This window comes from Tachyglossus aculeatus, chromosome 23 (assembly GCF_015852505.1).
Source record: "Tachyglossus aculeatus isolate mTacAcu1 chromosome 23, mTacAcu1.pri, whole genome shotgun sequence".
In the NCBI taxonomy this organism is placed as follows: domain Eukaryota; kingdom Metazoa; phylum Chordata; class Mammalia; order Monotremata; family Tachyglossidae; genus Tachyglossus; species Tachyglossus aculeatus.
Window position 1 is genome coordinate 41,643,273 of NC_052088.1, and position 15,176 is coordinate 41,658,448.

At 54.2% G+C, this 15,176-nt stretch overlaps 1 protein-coding gene across 1 annotated transcript in view; it reads left to right on the forward strand.

Moving 5' to 3' along the window:
- Positions 1 to 732: 732 nt before the first annotated feature.
- Positions 733 to 15,176, forward strand: part of LTBP2 (latent transforming growth factor beta binding protein 2) — a 103,481-nt gene continuing 89,037 nt past the window's right edge. The window contains exons 1-2 of the mRNA XM_038765583.1: positions 733 to 896; positions 8,593 to 8,663. Of these exons, the coding sequence (XP_038621511.1) occupies positions 733 to 896; positions 8,593 to 8,663 (235 nt within the window). The remainder of the gene's footprint in view (positions 897 to 8,592; positions 8,664 to 15,176) is intronic.

Genomic DNA, 15,176 nt, shown 5'->3' on the forward strand with positions numbered 1-15,176 from the left:
CAGTGCTTGGCACCAAGTCAGTGCTTAACAAATGCCATCATCATTAGTAGTAGTAGTATTCAGTGTTTAGAACAGTGCTTGGCACCTAGTAAGCGCTTAACAAAGACCATCGTTATTATTTAAATGGGGATGAAGCCTGACAACCTGATCACCTCGTTGGCTCTCCAGCGCTTAGAACAGTGCTTATCACAGAATAACTGTTTAACCAATGCCATCATTATCGCTGATATTAGTAGTAGTAAATAGTGGAAGTATCCAGCGCTCAGAACGGCGCTTGGCACCTAGTTCATCATCATCATTATGGGAGTCTGGGCCGGGGGTGCGGCAGGTCGGGGGTTAATGGGGCCTTGGCCTAAGGGGGAGTTGCCCAAGTCGCTCCGGCCCCTCCTGGGGGCGGGGGGTCCTGCGGGCAGCCCCCTTTGGGATAAAAGGCGGCGGGCAGGGGAGGGCAGGCCAGGCCGGGGGCGAGGCGAGGCCAGGCCGGGGGCAAGGGCAGGGCGCGCGGGGGACTGTGGGAAACTCCCGCGCGGGGGGCATCAACGGCCAACCGCGAGGACCCCGGGGCTCGCCCACTCCCCGCCCCGGCTTGCCCATCCTTCTTTTGCCCCGGGCTTGCCCATCCCTTGTAGCCCCCCGGCCGGCCCACTCGTAGCCCCCCCCCCCCCCCCCCCCCCACCCATCCCTTCCCGTCCCCTCTTGGCCGCGGGCGGTTGATGTGAGTGGCCCCGGGCCATGGGGGTGGGGCTGGGGCTGGGGCTGGGGCTGGCCCTGGCCCTGTCGGGGCTGGTGGCCCCCGGCGGTGGGCAGCGGGTGCCCCGGGGCCAGGAGCCGAGCCTCTCCCGGGAGCGGACGGCCGCCCTTCGCCCGGCGCCCCGGATGCCCGGCCGCCTCGTGGGGTAAGCCGGGGGGCTCCCCGGGGGGCTCCCGGGGGGAGGGGCCTCAGTTTCCTCATCTGGAAAATGGGGATGAAGAGCCCGAGGGCTCCTCCCGCTCCGCCCACCCCTCCGCCCCTGGCGAGCGATCAATCAATCAAGCGGAAATCGTGCTTATTGAGCGCCTTCGCCGGCCAAGTCGTTGTCCTTGCCGCGTCTACCTTCCAGCCCTCCGTTTACTCACCTCTTTCTTCTCCTCCTCCTCCCTTTCCCCTTTTTCCTTCTCCTCCTCTACCTCTTCTTCCTTTTTTCATTCATTCATTCATTCAATCGTATTTATTGAGCGCTTACTGTGTTCCTTCTCTTCCTTCTCCTCCTACCCTTCTCTTCTTTCTCTTCTTTTATCCCTCTCCTTTTCTTCCTTATCCTCTTCTTCCTTCTCTTCTTTTTTCCTTCTCCTCCTTCTAACCCTCCTTCTCTTTTCTTCCTTCTCCTTCTCTTCTTCCTACTCCTCCTGCCCCTTTCTTCTTTCTCCTCCTTTTCCTCTTTCTCCTCCCTTCTTTTTTCTCCTCCTCCTTTCTTCCCCTTCTTCCTCCTTTCTTTCCTTCTCTTCTGTTATCCCCCTCCTTTTCTTCCTTATCCTCCTCTTCCTTCTCTTTTTTCCTCCTCCTGTCCATTTCTTCTTTCTCCTCCTCCTTTCTTCCTCCTCTTGTTATTCCTCTCCTTGTCTTCCTTATCCTCTTCTTCCTTCTCTTGTTTCCTTTTCCTCCTCCTTTCTTCCTTCTCCTTCTCTTCTTCCTTCTCCTCCTGCCCTTTTCTTCCTCTCCTCCTTTCTTCCCTTTCTTCCTCCTCTTTTCTTCCTTCTGTTATTCCTCTCCTTGTCTTCCTTATCCTCTTCTTCCTTCTTTTTCCTGCTTCTCCTCCTCCCCCTTTCTTCCTTCTCTTTCTCTTCTTCCTTCTCCTCCTCCCCTTTTCTTCTTTCTCCTCCTTTCTTCCCTTTCTTCCTCCTTTCTTCCTTCTCTTCTGTTATTCCTCTCCTTTTCTTCCTTATCCTCTTCTTCCTTCTTTTTTCCTTCTCCTCCTCCTCCTTTCTTCCTTCTCCTTCTCTTCTTCCTTCTCCTCTTCCCCTTTTCATTCTCCTCTTTTCTTCTTTCTCCTCCTTCTTTCTTCCCTTTCTTCCTCCTCTTTTCTTCCTTCTCTTGCTATTCCTCTCCTTTTCTTCCTTCTCCTCCTTCTCTTCTTCCTTCCCCCTCTTCTCCTCTTCCTTCTCTACTTCTCTCTTCCTTCTCTACTTCTTTCTCTTCTTCCTTCTTTTTTCTTCTCTTCTTCCTTCATTTTTCTTTCTTCTTTTTTCTTTCTTCTCTTCCTTTATTTCTCCTCTTCCTTCTCTTTTCTTCTTTCTCCTCTTCCTTGTCTTCCTTCTCTTCATTCTCTACCTTCTCCTCATCTTCTCTTCCTTGTCTTTTTCCTTCTCTTCCCTCTCCTCCTCTTTTTCTTCCTCCTCCGCCCCGCCATCGCAGGGAGCAGGCCCCACAGTCCCCCAGCCTATAGTGGTGCCCGCGGGCACACAGGTATGTGAACGCACGTGCCTGTGCCCACGGCTTCCCCCGTCCGTGCAGGTGCGTGGCCGTGTATCAGTAGAAGCGTCAGCACGCGTGGAAGGGTTGTGAGGCTGCACACTTGATACGAAAGCAGTGTGTCCTAGTGAATAGAGCGTAGGCCTGGGCGTCAGAAGGACCTGGGTTCTAATCCTGCTCCTCCACCTGTCCGCTGCGTGACCTCGGGCCAGTCACCTCACTTCTGTCTGCCCCAGTTACCTCGTCTGTAAAATGGGGGTTAAGACTGTGAGCCCCATGGAGGATGAGGACTGTGGCCAACCTGATTAGTTTATCTCTGGAAATCCATCGTATTTATTGGGCGCTTACTGTGTGCAGAGCAGTGTACTAAGCGCTTGGGAGAGTCCAAGGTAAAAGACACATTCCCTGCCCACAACGAGCTTACTGTCCAGTACAAGTGCCTGCTACATATCTATTGTACAGTCATGTAATAATTGTATAATAATTATGGTACTTAAGCACTTACTATGTGCCAGGCACTGCACTGAGTCCTGGGATGGACTCAAGCCAATTCGATGGGACACGGGCCCTGTCCTACATGGGTCTCACAGTCTTAACCCCATTCCCTCTCATCTTATGAAATCTCTCGCTCCATCCCTTCTCCCCTCCTTAACTTCCATCTTCAACCGCTCACTCTCCACTGGTTCCTTCCCCTCTGCCTTCAAACATGCCCATGTCTCTCCCATCCTAAAAAAACCCTCTCTTGATCCCACCTCACCTTCTAGTTATCGCCCCATATCCCTCCTACCATTCCTTCCCAAACTCCTTGAACGAGTTGTCTACACACGCTGCCTCGAATTCCTCAACACCAACCCTCTCCTCGACCCCCTCCAGTCTGGCTTCCGTCCCCTACATTCCACGGAAACTGCCCTCTCAAAGGTCACCAATGACCTCCCGCTTGCCAAATCCAATGGCTCATACTCTATCCTAATCCTCCTCGACCTCTCAGCTGCCTTCGATACTGTGGACCACCCCCTTCTCCTCAACACGCTATCCAACCTTGGCTTCACAGACTCCGTCCTCTCCTGGTTCTCCTCTTATCTCTCCGGTTGTTCATTCTCAGTCTCTTTTGCAGGCTCCTCCTCCCCCTCCCATCCCCTTACTGTGGGGGTTCCCCAAGGTTCAGTGCTTGGTCCCCTTCTGTTCTCGATCTACACTCACTCCCTTGGTGGCTTCATTCGCTCCCACGGCTTCAACTATCATCTCTACGCTGATGACACCCAGATCTACATCTCTGCCCCTGCTCTCTCCCCCTCTCTGCAGGCTCGCATCTCCTCCTGCCTTCAGGACATCTCCATCTGGATGTCTGCCCGCCACCTCAAACTCAACATGTCGAAGACTGAGCTCCTTGTCTTCCCTCCCAAACCTTGTCCTCTCCCTGACTTTCCCATCTCTGTTGACGGCACTACCATCCTTCCCGTCTCACAAGCCCGCAACCTTGGTGTCATCCTCGACTCCGCTCTCTCATTCATCCCTCACATCCAAGCTGTCACCAAAACCTGCCGGTCTCAGCTCCGCAACATTGCCAAGATCCGCCCCTTCCTCTCCACCCAAACCGCTACCCTGCTCATTCAAGCTCTCATCCTATCCCGTCTGGACTACTGCACTAGCCTTCTCTCTGATCTCCCATCCTCGTGTCTCTCTCCACTTCAATCCATACTTCATGCTACTGCTCAGATTGTCTTTGTCCAGAAACGCTCTGGGCATGTTACTCCCCTCCTCAAAAACCTCCAATGGCTACCGATCAATCTGCGCATCAGGCAGAAACTCCTCACCCTGGGCTTCAAGGCTGTCCATCACCTCGCCCCCTCCTACCTCACCTCCCTTCTCTCCTTCTACAGCCCAGCCCGCACCCTCCGCTCCTCAGCCGACTAATCTCCTCACCGTGCCCTCGCTCTCGCCTGTCCCGCCATCGACCCCCGGCCCACGTCATCCCCCGGGCCTGGAGTGCCCCCAATCCCTCTGCCCATCCGCCAAGCTAGCTCTCTTCCTCCCGTCAAGGCCCTGCTGAGAGCTCACCTCCTCCAGGAGGCCGTCCCAGACTGAGCCCCTTCTTTCCTCTCCCCCTCGTTCCCCCTCTCCATCCCCCCGTCTTACCTCCTTCCCTTCCCCACAGCACCTGTATATATGTATATATGGTTGTACATATTTATTACTCTATTTATTTATTTATTTATTTATTTTACTTGTACATTTCTATCCTACTTATTTTATTTTGTTGGTATGTTTGGTTCTGTTCTCTGTCTCCCCCTTTTAGACTGTGAGCCCACTGTTGGGTAGGGACTGTCTCTATGTGATGCCAATTTGTACTTCCCAAGCGCTTAGTACAGTGCTCTGCACATAGTAAGCGCTCAATAAATACGATTGATTGATTGATTGATTGATTAACCCATTTTACAGAGGAGGGGACTGAGGCACAGGGTCGTAAAGTGACTCGCCCAAGGTCACACAGCAGACCAGGGGCAGAGGCGGGATTAGAACCCATGACCTTCCGACTCCGGGGCCCGGGCTCCAGCCTTTATGCCGTGCTGCTACTTATTGCCAGCCACCAGAGACCAGGATCTGCTACAAGAGGCAAAGATGGGCAGGGATTCGTTTATCCCGTGGTATTTATTTGGGCGCTTACTGGGTGCAGAGTACTGTACTGAGCGTTTGGGAGAGGACGGTACGACAATCAACTGTGGACCCTGGGGTCACCGAACCTGGGAAGGGGCTCTGTGGGGGGGGCGCAGACCTCTTCTCATCCACCCTGCTTGCCCGTCCAGACTGGGTCAAATCCCCAAATTCGGGATCCTTTTAGGACTGGGATTTGGCTTCTGGCTGGGTGGGTGTAAGGGAAACTCCGGCTCTTCTAATCATAATAATTATGGTATTTGCTAAGCACTTAGGACGTGCCGGGCACTGTACTAAGCGCTGGGGTGGTTACAAGCCAATCGGGTTGTCTTCACCGTAGCGGGCCGGGAGTGGCGCGGGGAGGGTACTTTCTTTTCCCCGATTTTCTTGCAAATCCCCCCACCCGCCCCGCCTGGGTAAAAGAGCGATGCCCTCTTGCTTGGGGGGTAGGTTGGCCTTGTTGCCTGCCGGGGCCCGTGTTTGCCCTGGCCCCTCTTCTTTCCTCAGAGAGCGCGGTGGCTACCGGCCTCCCGCTGCCGCTCAGGGTTGACCAGGGGGCCGCAGGGTCACTGCCAGGTGGTCACCACCGAGTCAGGTAGCCCACCCTAACTGCGCGCCCTCGGAGAGCAGGGCCCTCCCGTTGTAGGGGCTGACGGGGAGCAACAGGGTGGTCTAGCAGATTGGGAACTTTGATTTCTCTGGGCCTCAGTTACCTCATCTGTAACGCGAAGACTGTGAGCCCCACGCGGGACATGGACTGGGTCCAACCTCATCATCATCAATCGTATTTATTGAGCGCTTACTATGTGCAGAGCACTGTACTAAGCGCTTGGGAAGTACAAATTGGCAACACGTAGAGACAGTCCCTACCCAACGGTGGGCTCACAGTCTAAAAGACTGTGTCACCTGACACACCTGTGTCACTCGAATCGACTCCGGGGCTCCCAACGGTGCCGGCCACGTCGTAAGAGCTAAACAGATACCGTTGAAAGTGCCACAGAATCCACCGATTCCCTTTGCATGTAAACCCGGATATTTTCCGGTGTGTTCCAAACCGAATGTCCCGCTCGTTTGAACCAAATACACCTCCTCCCTACCACGGGTACGATCTGAGACACCTCCAACTCAAACACAGGCCCCTCGGGTCTCTTTAGTCTTCCCTCCCGTGGGAGCCGATGAAGAGGATCGAAGTTGGGGGGCGGGAGGGTTGCGCCCCTTAATAACAATAACGACGGCATTTATTAAGTGCTTACTATGTTCAAAGCACCGTCCTAAGCGCTGGGGAGGTTACAAGGTGATCAGGTTGTCCCACGGGGGGCTCCCAGTCTTCATCCCCGTTTGAAAGATGAGGCCCAGAGAAGTGATGTGACTTGCCCAGAGTCACCCGGCTGACAATTGGCAGAGCCGGGACTTGAACCCACGACCTCGGACTCCAAAGCCCGGGCTCTTTCCATCGAGCCCCGCTGCTTCTCCATAACCCCGGCCCACCTCCTCCGTCCCGCAGCTTGACCGTCTGGGGCTCCGCGGGGTCTGCGAGTCCCCGCTTCCGCCACAGCTGCTGGGTGACCTTGGGCCAGTCACTTTACTTGGCAGTATCTTGCTTTTCTCATCCGGGAGACGGGAATCAGAAAACCGTTTCCCCCCGACCTCTTCGACAGCGATCTCCAGGCACCGCTCTGCACGCAGTAGGCGCTCAATAAATACGACTGAATGAATGAACCGTGAATTCATCTCACGGTGCGTTTTGGTGCCTAATAAGGGCTTATTCAACACCACGATAACGGTGGTGTGGACGTGGAGAGGGGAATCCCTTCTGCTGGAACCAGCCAGGCTCTTGCGGGGTGGAGAGTAGCAGCATGGCCTAGTGGGTAGCGCACAGGCCCGGAAGTCGGAAGGACCCGCGGCACATAGTAAGCGCCTACCAAACACCATTGTTATTATTGTTTGTCGGCTTGGGCAAGTCAGTCAGTCAGTCGTATTTACTGAGCGCTTGGGAGAGGACCATATAACAGACACGTTCCCCGCCCACAACGAGCTCACAGCCTAGAGGGGAAATCAGACATTAATCTCAATCAATAAATGAGAGATCTGGGCAGAAGTGCCCAGAGAAGCAGCGTGGCTCGGTGGAAAGAGCCCGGGCTTTGGAGTCAGAGGTTGTGGGTTCAAATCCCGGCTCCACCACTTGTCAGCTGGGTGACTCTGGGCAAGTCGCTTCACTTCTCTGGGCCTCAGTTCCCTCATCTGTAAAATGGGGAATAAGACTGTGAGCCCCCCGTGGGACAACCTCATCACCTTGTAACCTCCCCAGCGCTTAGAACGGTGCTTTGCACGTAGTAAGCGCTTAATAAATGCTGTCATTAAGTGCCGTGGGGCCGGGAGGGGGGATGAATTAAAGGAGCAAGTCCGAGTGGGAGAAGGGGAAAGGAGGCTGGGAAGGCCTCTGGGAGGAGATGGGCCTTCGATAGGGCTTTGAAGGAGGGGAGAGTCGTCAAATGAGGAAACTGAGGCCCAGAGGAGAGAAGTGATGCCTAGGATGACTGACAAGTAGCAGAGCTGGCGGTTAGGACCCAGGTCCTCTGATTCCCAGGGCAGGCCACCTCTGTGTGGCGGAGAGCGGACGCGAACAGTGCCCAGGGAGTTGAAGAGACACTGCCAGTCCCGATCCTTGTTTTACTCACTCACTCACTCACTCAATCGTATTTATTAAGCGCTTACGGTGTGCAGAGCACTGTACTGAGCGCTTGGGAAGTCCAAGTTGGCAACATCTAGAGACCCAACAGCAGGCTCACAGTCTAGAAGGGGGAGAACGGACAACGAAACAAAACATGTGGACAGGTGTCAAGTCGTCAGAACAAATATTAAAGTAAATCAATTAGGGATATCTCCCTAAGTGCTCTGGGGCTGAAGGTGGGGTGAGTGAAGGGTAAAAAATCCAGGCGCACGGGTGACGCAGAAAGGAGACGGAGCTGGAGAAATGGGGGCTTAGGCGGGGAAGGGCTGTTGGAGGAGATGGGATTTAAATAAGGCTTTGAAGGAGGGGAGGATGAAGGTCTGTCATTCATTCCATCGCATTGAGCGCTTACTGTGTGCAAAGCACTGGACTAGGCGCATGGGACGTACAAGTTGGCAACATCTAGAGACGGTCCCTACCCGACAGCGGGCTCACGGTCTAGAAGGGGGAGAACAGACAACAGAACAAAACATGTGGACAGGTGTCAAGTCATCAGAACGAAAATAATTAATCAACTGGGGATGTCTCCCTAAGTGCTCTGGGGCTGAAGGTGGGGTTTTAGCACCATTCGGAGGGAGAGGGGCTGATCGCAGAAGCGCCCCTTTCTTCTCTCTCCCCCCGCCGGTCTCTCCCTCAGCATCTGGCTTGAATCCTGCGGGGGGGTTACCCTCTGCCTGGGGCTGGGGCGATGAAACGGGGAGGGCGGGCGGAGGAAAATCCCCGGGCGACCTTGCCTTGACCTTTGCCGGTGACCCTGCAGGAGAAACGTCTGCGGGGGACAGTGTTGCTCGGGCTGGACGACCGCCAACAGCACCAACCGGTGTATAAAACGTGAGTGCCCCCGAGGATGCCCCCGCGTCGGCCCCCGTCTCCCCCGGTCCCGGCGGCGGGAAGGCATCGACCTCCCAAGCCCTCCCTCGTGGAGGAAGGGGAACGGAAGGGGTCAAAGGTCAAAGGCTCGAGGCGTCTAGCTCAGTCGCACTCTCCCAAGGGCGTCGTGCCCGCCGCTGGCGCTCCGTCCGTGTGACCGGTCGAATGATCCGAGAGCCTTTTGGAAGAGGCCCGGTGTCCGGACGCAGAGGGATGGGAGGAGGTTGGAGCTCGCCGCCATCCCGTGCTTCCCAACTGTCCCCAGCCCCCTCGGCAGGGCCGGGCGGATCTCAGGCCAGTCCGGGTGGCCTCGAGCCATGTCCGAAGGCGGCCCACACCGAAGCCGGGCAGGAAGCAGACGGGACCGCACCCGGGATCGTCCGGCACAGAGCCGGGCAGAGGGCCACTTTCCTTGGAGACGAGAGCAGGAGGAGGGGGCGGGAGGGAAGGCGCTGTGTGTCAGTCGGGCTAGGAGGGGTTCCCGGGGGCGGCGGGGCTGGGGCTATTATAATCATCATCATCGTCGTTATCGGTACTAATAACAATAATAATATTGGTGGTACTCAGTTGAGCACTTACTCTGTGCTAAGCTTTATACTAAGCACCGGGGTAGAGGGATAATCAGGTCGGACACAGCCCCACCCCACGTAGGACCAGGTTTTCCCGGGACAAAGCAGGGGGCTTGCCTCGTCGGTACTAATAACAACAATAATAATATTGGTGGTACTCAGTTGAGCACTTACTCTGTGCTAAGCTTTATACTAAGCACCGGGGTAGAGGGATAACCAGGTTGGACACAGCCCCGCCCTACATGGGACCAGTTTTTCCCGGGACAAAGCGGGGGGTTTGCCTCATCAGTACTAATAGCAACAATAATAATATTGGTGGTACTCAGTTGAGGACTTACTCTGCACTAAGTTTTATACTAAGCACCGGAGTAGAGGGATAATCAGGTCGGACACAGCCCCGCCCCACACGGGACCAGTTTTTCCCGGGACAAAGCGGGGGGCTTGCCTCATGAGAGTAAAAGGAGGGGTTCCTCTTCCCTCTCCCAGTCACCCCGCCACTTAGACTCTCAAAAGTCTTCTTCGGCTGGCGTTGCTTGGGAAGGTTGAGTTCCCAGGCTGCACTTCCTCCTCCTTTCTCCTCCTCATCCCGGTGCCCCCCAAAACCCAGCCCTCCAGGGAACCCCGTCAAGGATGGCGGCGGTGCCTCCCCCTTTTGTCGGCCCCACGTCTCCGCCTCCTCCCCTGGTCGCTGCCCGCTGCGAGTCTAGACTGTGAGCCCGCTGTCGGGTAGGGACCGTCTCTATATGTTGCCAGCTTGGACTTCCCAAGCGCTTAGTACAGTGCTCTGCACACAGTAAGCGCTCAATAAATACGATTGATTGATTGAGTCGGCCGGCTGGAGAGGGAGATGCGCGGGCGGCGGGCGAGCAGCTGCTCTGAACGGGCCTCCTGATGCCCACAACAGCGTGGCGCAGTGGAAAGAGCCCGGGCTTTGGAGTCAGAGGTCAGGGGTTCAAATTCCGGCTCCACTAACTGTCAGCTGGGTGACTGTGGGCAAGTCACTGCACTTCTCTGGGCCTCATCTGGAAAATGAGGGGTAAGACTGTGAGCCCCCCCGTGGGACAACCTGATCACCTTGTAATCTCCCCAGCGCTTAGAATAGTGCCTTGCACATAGTGAGCGCTTAATAAATGCCATCATCATCATTACAACACCCCCCGACCCCAGTACGGTGCCCTTTCCCCGGTTGATTCTTTGGGCTCTGCGTGGGCCCTCCGTCTCCTAGGTGCCCAGGAGCATCGTAGCCCTCTGCCTCCTGGGTATCCGAGGGGAGTAATAATAGTAATAGTAATAATAATTGCCAACTTGGACTTCCCAAGCGCTTAGTCCAGTGCTCTGCACACAGTAAGCGCTCAATAAATACGATTGAATGAATGAATGAATAATAATGAGGGTACCTGTTAAGTGCTCACTATGTGCCGAGCACCGACAGATACAGCGTGGCTCAGTGGAAAGAGCCAGGGCTTTGGAGTCAGAGGCCGCGGGTTCAAATCCCGGCTCTGCTGCTTGTCAGCTGGGTGACTTTGGGTGCCAAGCACCGACAGAAGCAGCGTGGCTCAACGGAAAGAGCCCGGGCTTTGGAGTCAGAGGTCATGGGTTCAAATCCCTGCTCCGCCACGTGTCAGCTGGGTGACTTTGGGCAAGTCGCTTCACTTCTCTGGCCCTCAGTTCCCTCATCTGGAAAATGGGGATGAAGACTGTGAGCCCCTCGTGGGACAACCTCATCACCTTGTATCCCGCCAGCACTTAGAACAGTGCTTTACACATAGTAAGCGCTTAACAAATACCAACATTATTATTATTATTATTGTCAGCTGGGTGACTTTGGGCCCGTCACTTCACGATGGGAATTATGACTGTGAGCCCCCCGTGGGACAACCTGATCACCCTGTAACCACCCCAGCCTTCAGAACAGTGCTCATCACATAGTATGCGCATAACGAATACCATTATTATTATTATTATTGCCGTTCTAAGCACGGGGGGAGATATTCATTCATTCAACCGTATTTATTGATTATGTTGCCAACTTGTACTTCCCAAACGCTTAGTCCGGTGCTCCGCACACAGTAAGCGCTCAATAAATACGATTGATTGATCGATTGAGCGCTTACTGTGTTCAGAGCACTGTACTAAGCGTTTGGGAAGTACAAGTTGGCAACATAATCAATAAATACGATTGATTGATTGATTGAGCGCTTACTGTGTGCAGAGCACTGGACTAGGCGCTTGGGAAGTACAAGTTGGCAACATATAGAGACGGTCCCTACCTAACAGTGGGCTCACGGTCTATAACCTCATCAGGGTGGGCTCCGTCCCCGCCCCACAAGGGCGTCACCGTCTTCATCCCCTGGGTAGGAGGCCTTCCCAGACTGAGCCCCTCCTTCCTCTCCCCCTCGTCCCCCTCTCCATCCCCCCATCTTACCTCCTTCCCTTTTCCACAGCATACGGATATACGTTTGTACGGATTTATTGCTCTATTTATTTTACTTGTACATATTTCTTTTATTCTGTTAATATGTTTGGTTTTGTTCTCTGTCTCCCCCTTCTAGACCGCGAGCCCGCTGTTGGGTAGGGCCCGTCTCTATAGGTTGCCAACTTGTCCTTCCCAAGCGCTTAGTCCAGTGCCCTGCACACAGTAAGCGCTCAATAAATACGAATGAATGAGTGAATGCCCGTTTTCCAGACGAGGGAACCGAGGCCCAGAAAGGAAAATGAGTCGGCCGGGGTCTCGGGGCAGGGCCGGGATTAGAAGCCAGGTCCTCCTGCCTCTGGCGTCTCCCCAGCCTCCCGGCCGGCCGGAGCATCATCCCGGCCCGGCCCCGGGGTGACTCACCGACAGTCTCCCCTTCCTCCCCCGCCGCCGTCGCCAAACGGTAGAGGCCCGGCGTGGACGCCAGCGGTGTCTGCACGGAGCGAGCGGGGCCCGGGGCGCATCTTTCTCTCATTAGGGGCCTTCTTCTGACGTGAACGCAGCTGCGATTCCCGAGCTGGGGCTGTCGGACTTCCCTCCCACCCTCTCCCCTCCGTCACGCCGTATCCCGGCATCCTAACCTCATCCCTGGAGGATCCCCCGGGATGCTCCTCCAGCGGGGCGTCCCCCTCCCCAAGATCTCACAGCCCACCGCCGGTCCGCCGTCTGGCCGTGAGCCCACTGTTGGGTAGGGACCGTCTCTATATGTTGCCAATTTGTACTTCCCAAGCGCTTAGTCCAGTGCTCTGCACATAGTAAGCGCTCAATAAATACGATTGATGATGACGGTGGCCGCGGGCACGTCACGTCACTTCTCTGGGCCTCGGTTCCCTCATCTGGAAAACGGGGGTTCGTTCATTCATTCAATCGGATTTATTGAGCGCTTAACCGTGTGCAGAGCACCGTCCTAAGCGCTTGGGAAATATAGAGACGGTCCCTACCCGACAGCGGGCTAGCAGTCTAGAAGGGGGAGACAGGGAACAAAACATATTAACAAAATAAAATGAATAAACGGTCCACGGGGGACGGGGACTGTGTCCGACTCGACTCAGTACGGCGCCTGGAACATAGTGAGCGCTTAAACGGCATCATTATCAGGGCCGAGGCTACGGCTGGACCCATCCCCCCCATCTTACCTCCTTCCCTTCCCCACAGCACCTGTATATATGTTTGTACATATTTATTACTCTATTTATTTTACTTGTACATAACTATTCTATTTTATTTTGTTAGTATGTTTGGTTTTGTTCTCCGTCTCCCCCTTTTAGACTGTGAGCCCGCTGTTGGGTAGGGACCGTCTCTAGATGTTGCCAACTTGGACTTCCCAAGCGCTTAGTACAGTGCTTAGTAGAGAAGCGGCGTGGCTCAGTGGAGAAGAGCCCGGGCTTTGGAGTCAGAGGTCATGGGTTCAAACCCCGGCTCCGCCAATTGTCAGCTGTGTGACTTTGGGCAAGTCACCTCACTTCTCTGGGCCTAAGTTACCTCATCTGTAAAATGGGGATTGAGACTATGAGCCCCCCGTGGGACCACCTGATCACCTTGTAACCTCCCCAGCGCTTAGAACAGTGCTTTGCACATAGTAGGCGCTTAATAAATGCCATTATTATTATAGTAAGCGTTCAATAAATACGATTGATTGATTGATTGATTGATTGATAGGGCCTGGGCAGAGAGTTACAGCTCAGAGGGGCCGCGGCCGGGTCATCCCACGTGCCCCCGGAGGGTGGGCTCAGGGTGGGCTTCGGACAGTCCCTTCCAAGGCCTGCGTGGGAGGGGGCTTCACCCGGCCGCCCCTGACGATGATCATCAGAGCTGCGCTACTCCTTAAGCGCTCACTAAGCGCCCGACACTGCTCTAAGCACTGGGGTGGATCCAAGGGTGGACACAGTCCCTGTCCCCCCATGGGGCTCACGGTCTTCATCATTCATTCATTCATCGTATTTATTGAGCGCTTACTGTGCGCAGAGCACTGGACTAAGCGCTTGGGAAGTCCAAGCCGGCAACATCTAGAGACGGTCCCTACCCGACAGTGGGCTCACAGTCTAAAAGGGGGAGACGGAGACAGAGAACTGAGACCCAAAGAAGTGACTTGCCCAAGGTCACCCAGCAGACGTTTGGCGGAGCCGGGCTTAGAACCCAGGCCCTTCTGATTCCCAGGCCTGGGCTGTAATAATAATAATAATAATAATAATAATAATAATGATAATGATAATAATAATGACGGTGTTTAAGTGCTTACTACGTGCCAAGCCCTGTTCTTAAGCTCTGGGGTTGTCCCACGTGGGGCTCACAGTCTTCATCCCCATTTGACGGATGAAGGAACTGAGGCACAGAGGAGTTAAGTGAGTAGCCCAAGGTCACCCAGCAGACGTTTGGCGGAGCCGGGCTTAGAACCCAAGCCCTTCTGATTCCCAGGCCTGGGCTGTAATAATAATAATAATAATAATAATAATAATAATAATAATAATAATAACAATGGTATTTAAGTGCTTACTATGTGCCACGCACTGTTCTTAAGCTCTGGGGTTGTCCCACGTGGGGCTCACAGTCTTCATCCCCATTTGACGGATGAAGGAACTGAGGCACAGAGGAGTTAAGTGACTTGCCCAAGGTCTCACAGCAGATGTTTGGAGGAGCCGGGCTTAGAACCCAAGCCCTTCTGATTCCCAGGCCTGGGCTGTAATAATAATAATAACAAAAACAACAACAACAACAATAATAATAATAACAATAATAATAATAATAATGACAGTATTTAAGTGCTTACTACGTGCCAAGCACTGCTCTTAAGCTCTGGGGTTGTCCCACGTAGGGCTCACGGTCTTCATACCCATTTGACAGATGAAGGAACTGAGGCACAGAGGAGTTAAGTGACTAAGTTCTGGGGTTGCCCCGCGTGGGGCTCACAGTCTTCATCCCCATTTGACGGATGAAGGAACTGAGGCACAGAGGAGTTAAGGGACTAGCCCAAGGTCACCCAGCAGACGTTTGGCGGAGCCGGGCTTAGAACCCAGGCCCTTCTGATTCCCAGGCCTGGGCTGTAATAATAATAATAATAATAATAATAATAATAATAATAATAATAATAATAATAATAACAGTATTTAAGTGCTTACTACGTGCCAAGCACTGTTCTTAAGCTCTGGGGTTGCCCCACGTGGGGCTCACAGTCTTCATCCCCATTTGACGGATGAAGGAACTGAGGCACGGAGGAGTTAAGGGACTTGCCCAAGGCCACGCAGCGGACAAATGGCCGAGCCGGGATTAGAACTCGTGACCTCTGACTCCCACTTTCCACCGAGCCACGCTGCTTCAAATGGGGATTCAGAGCGTGTGAGCCCGTTGTTGGGCCAGGAGTGTCGGTACTTTCCAAGCGTTTAGTACACAGTAAGTACTCAATAATGCCGGACTGCGTCCAACCGATTCGCTTGA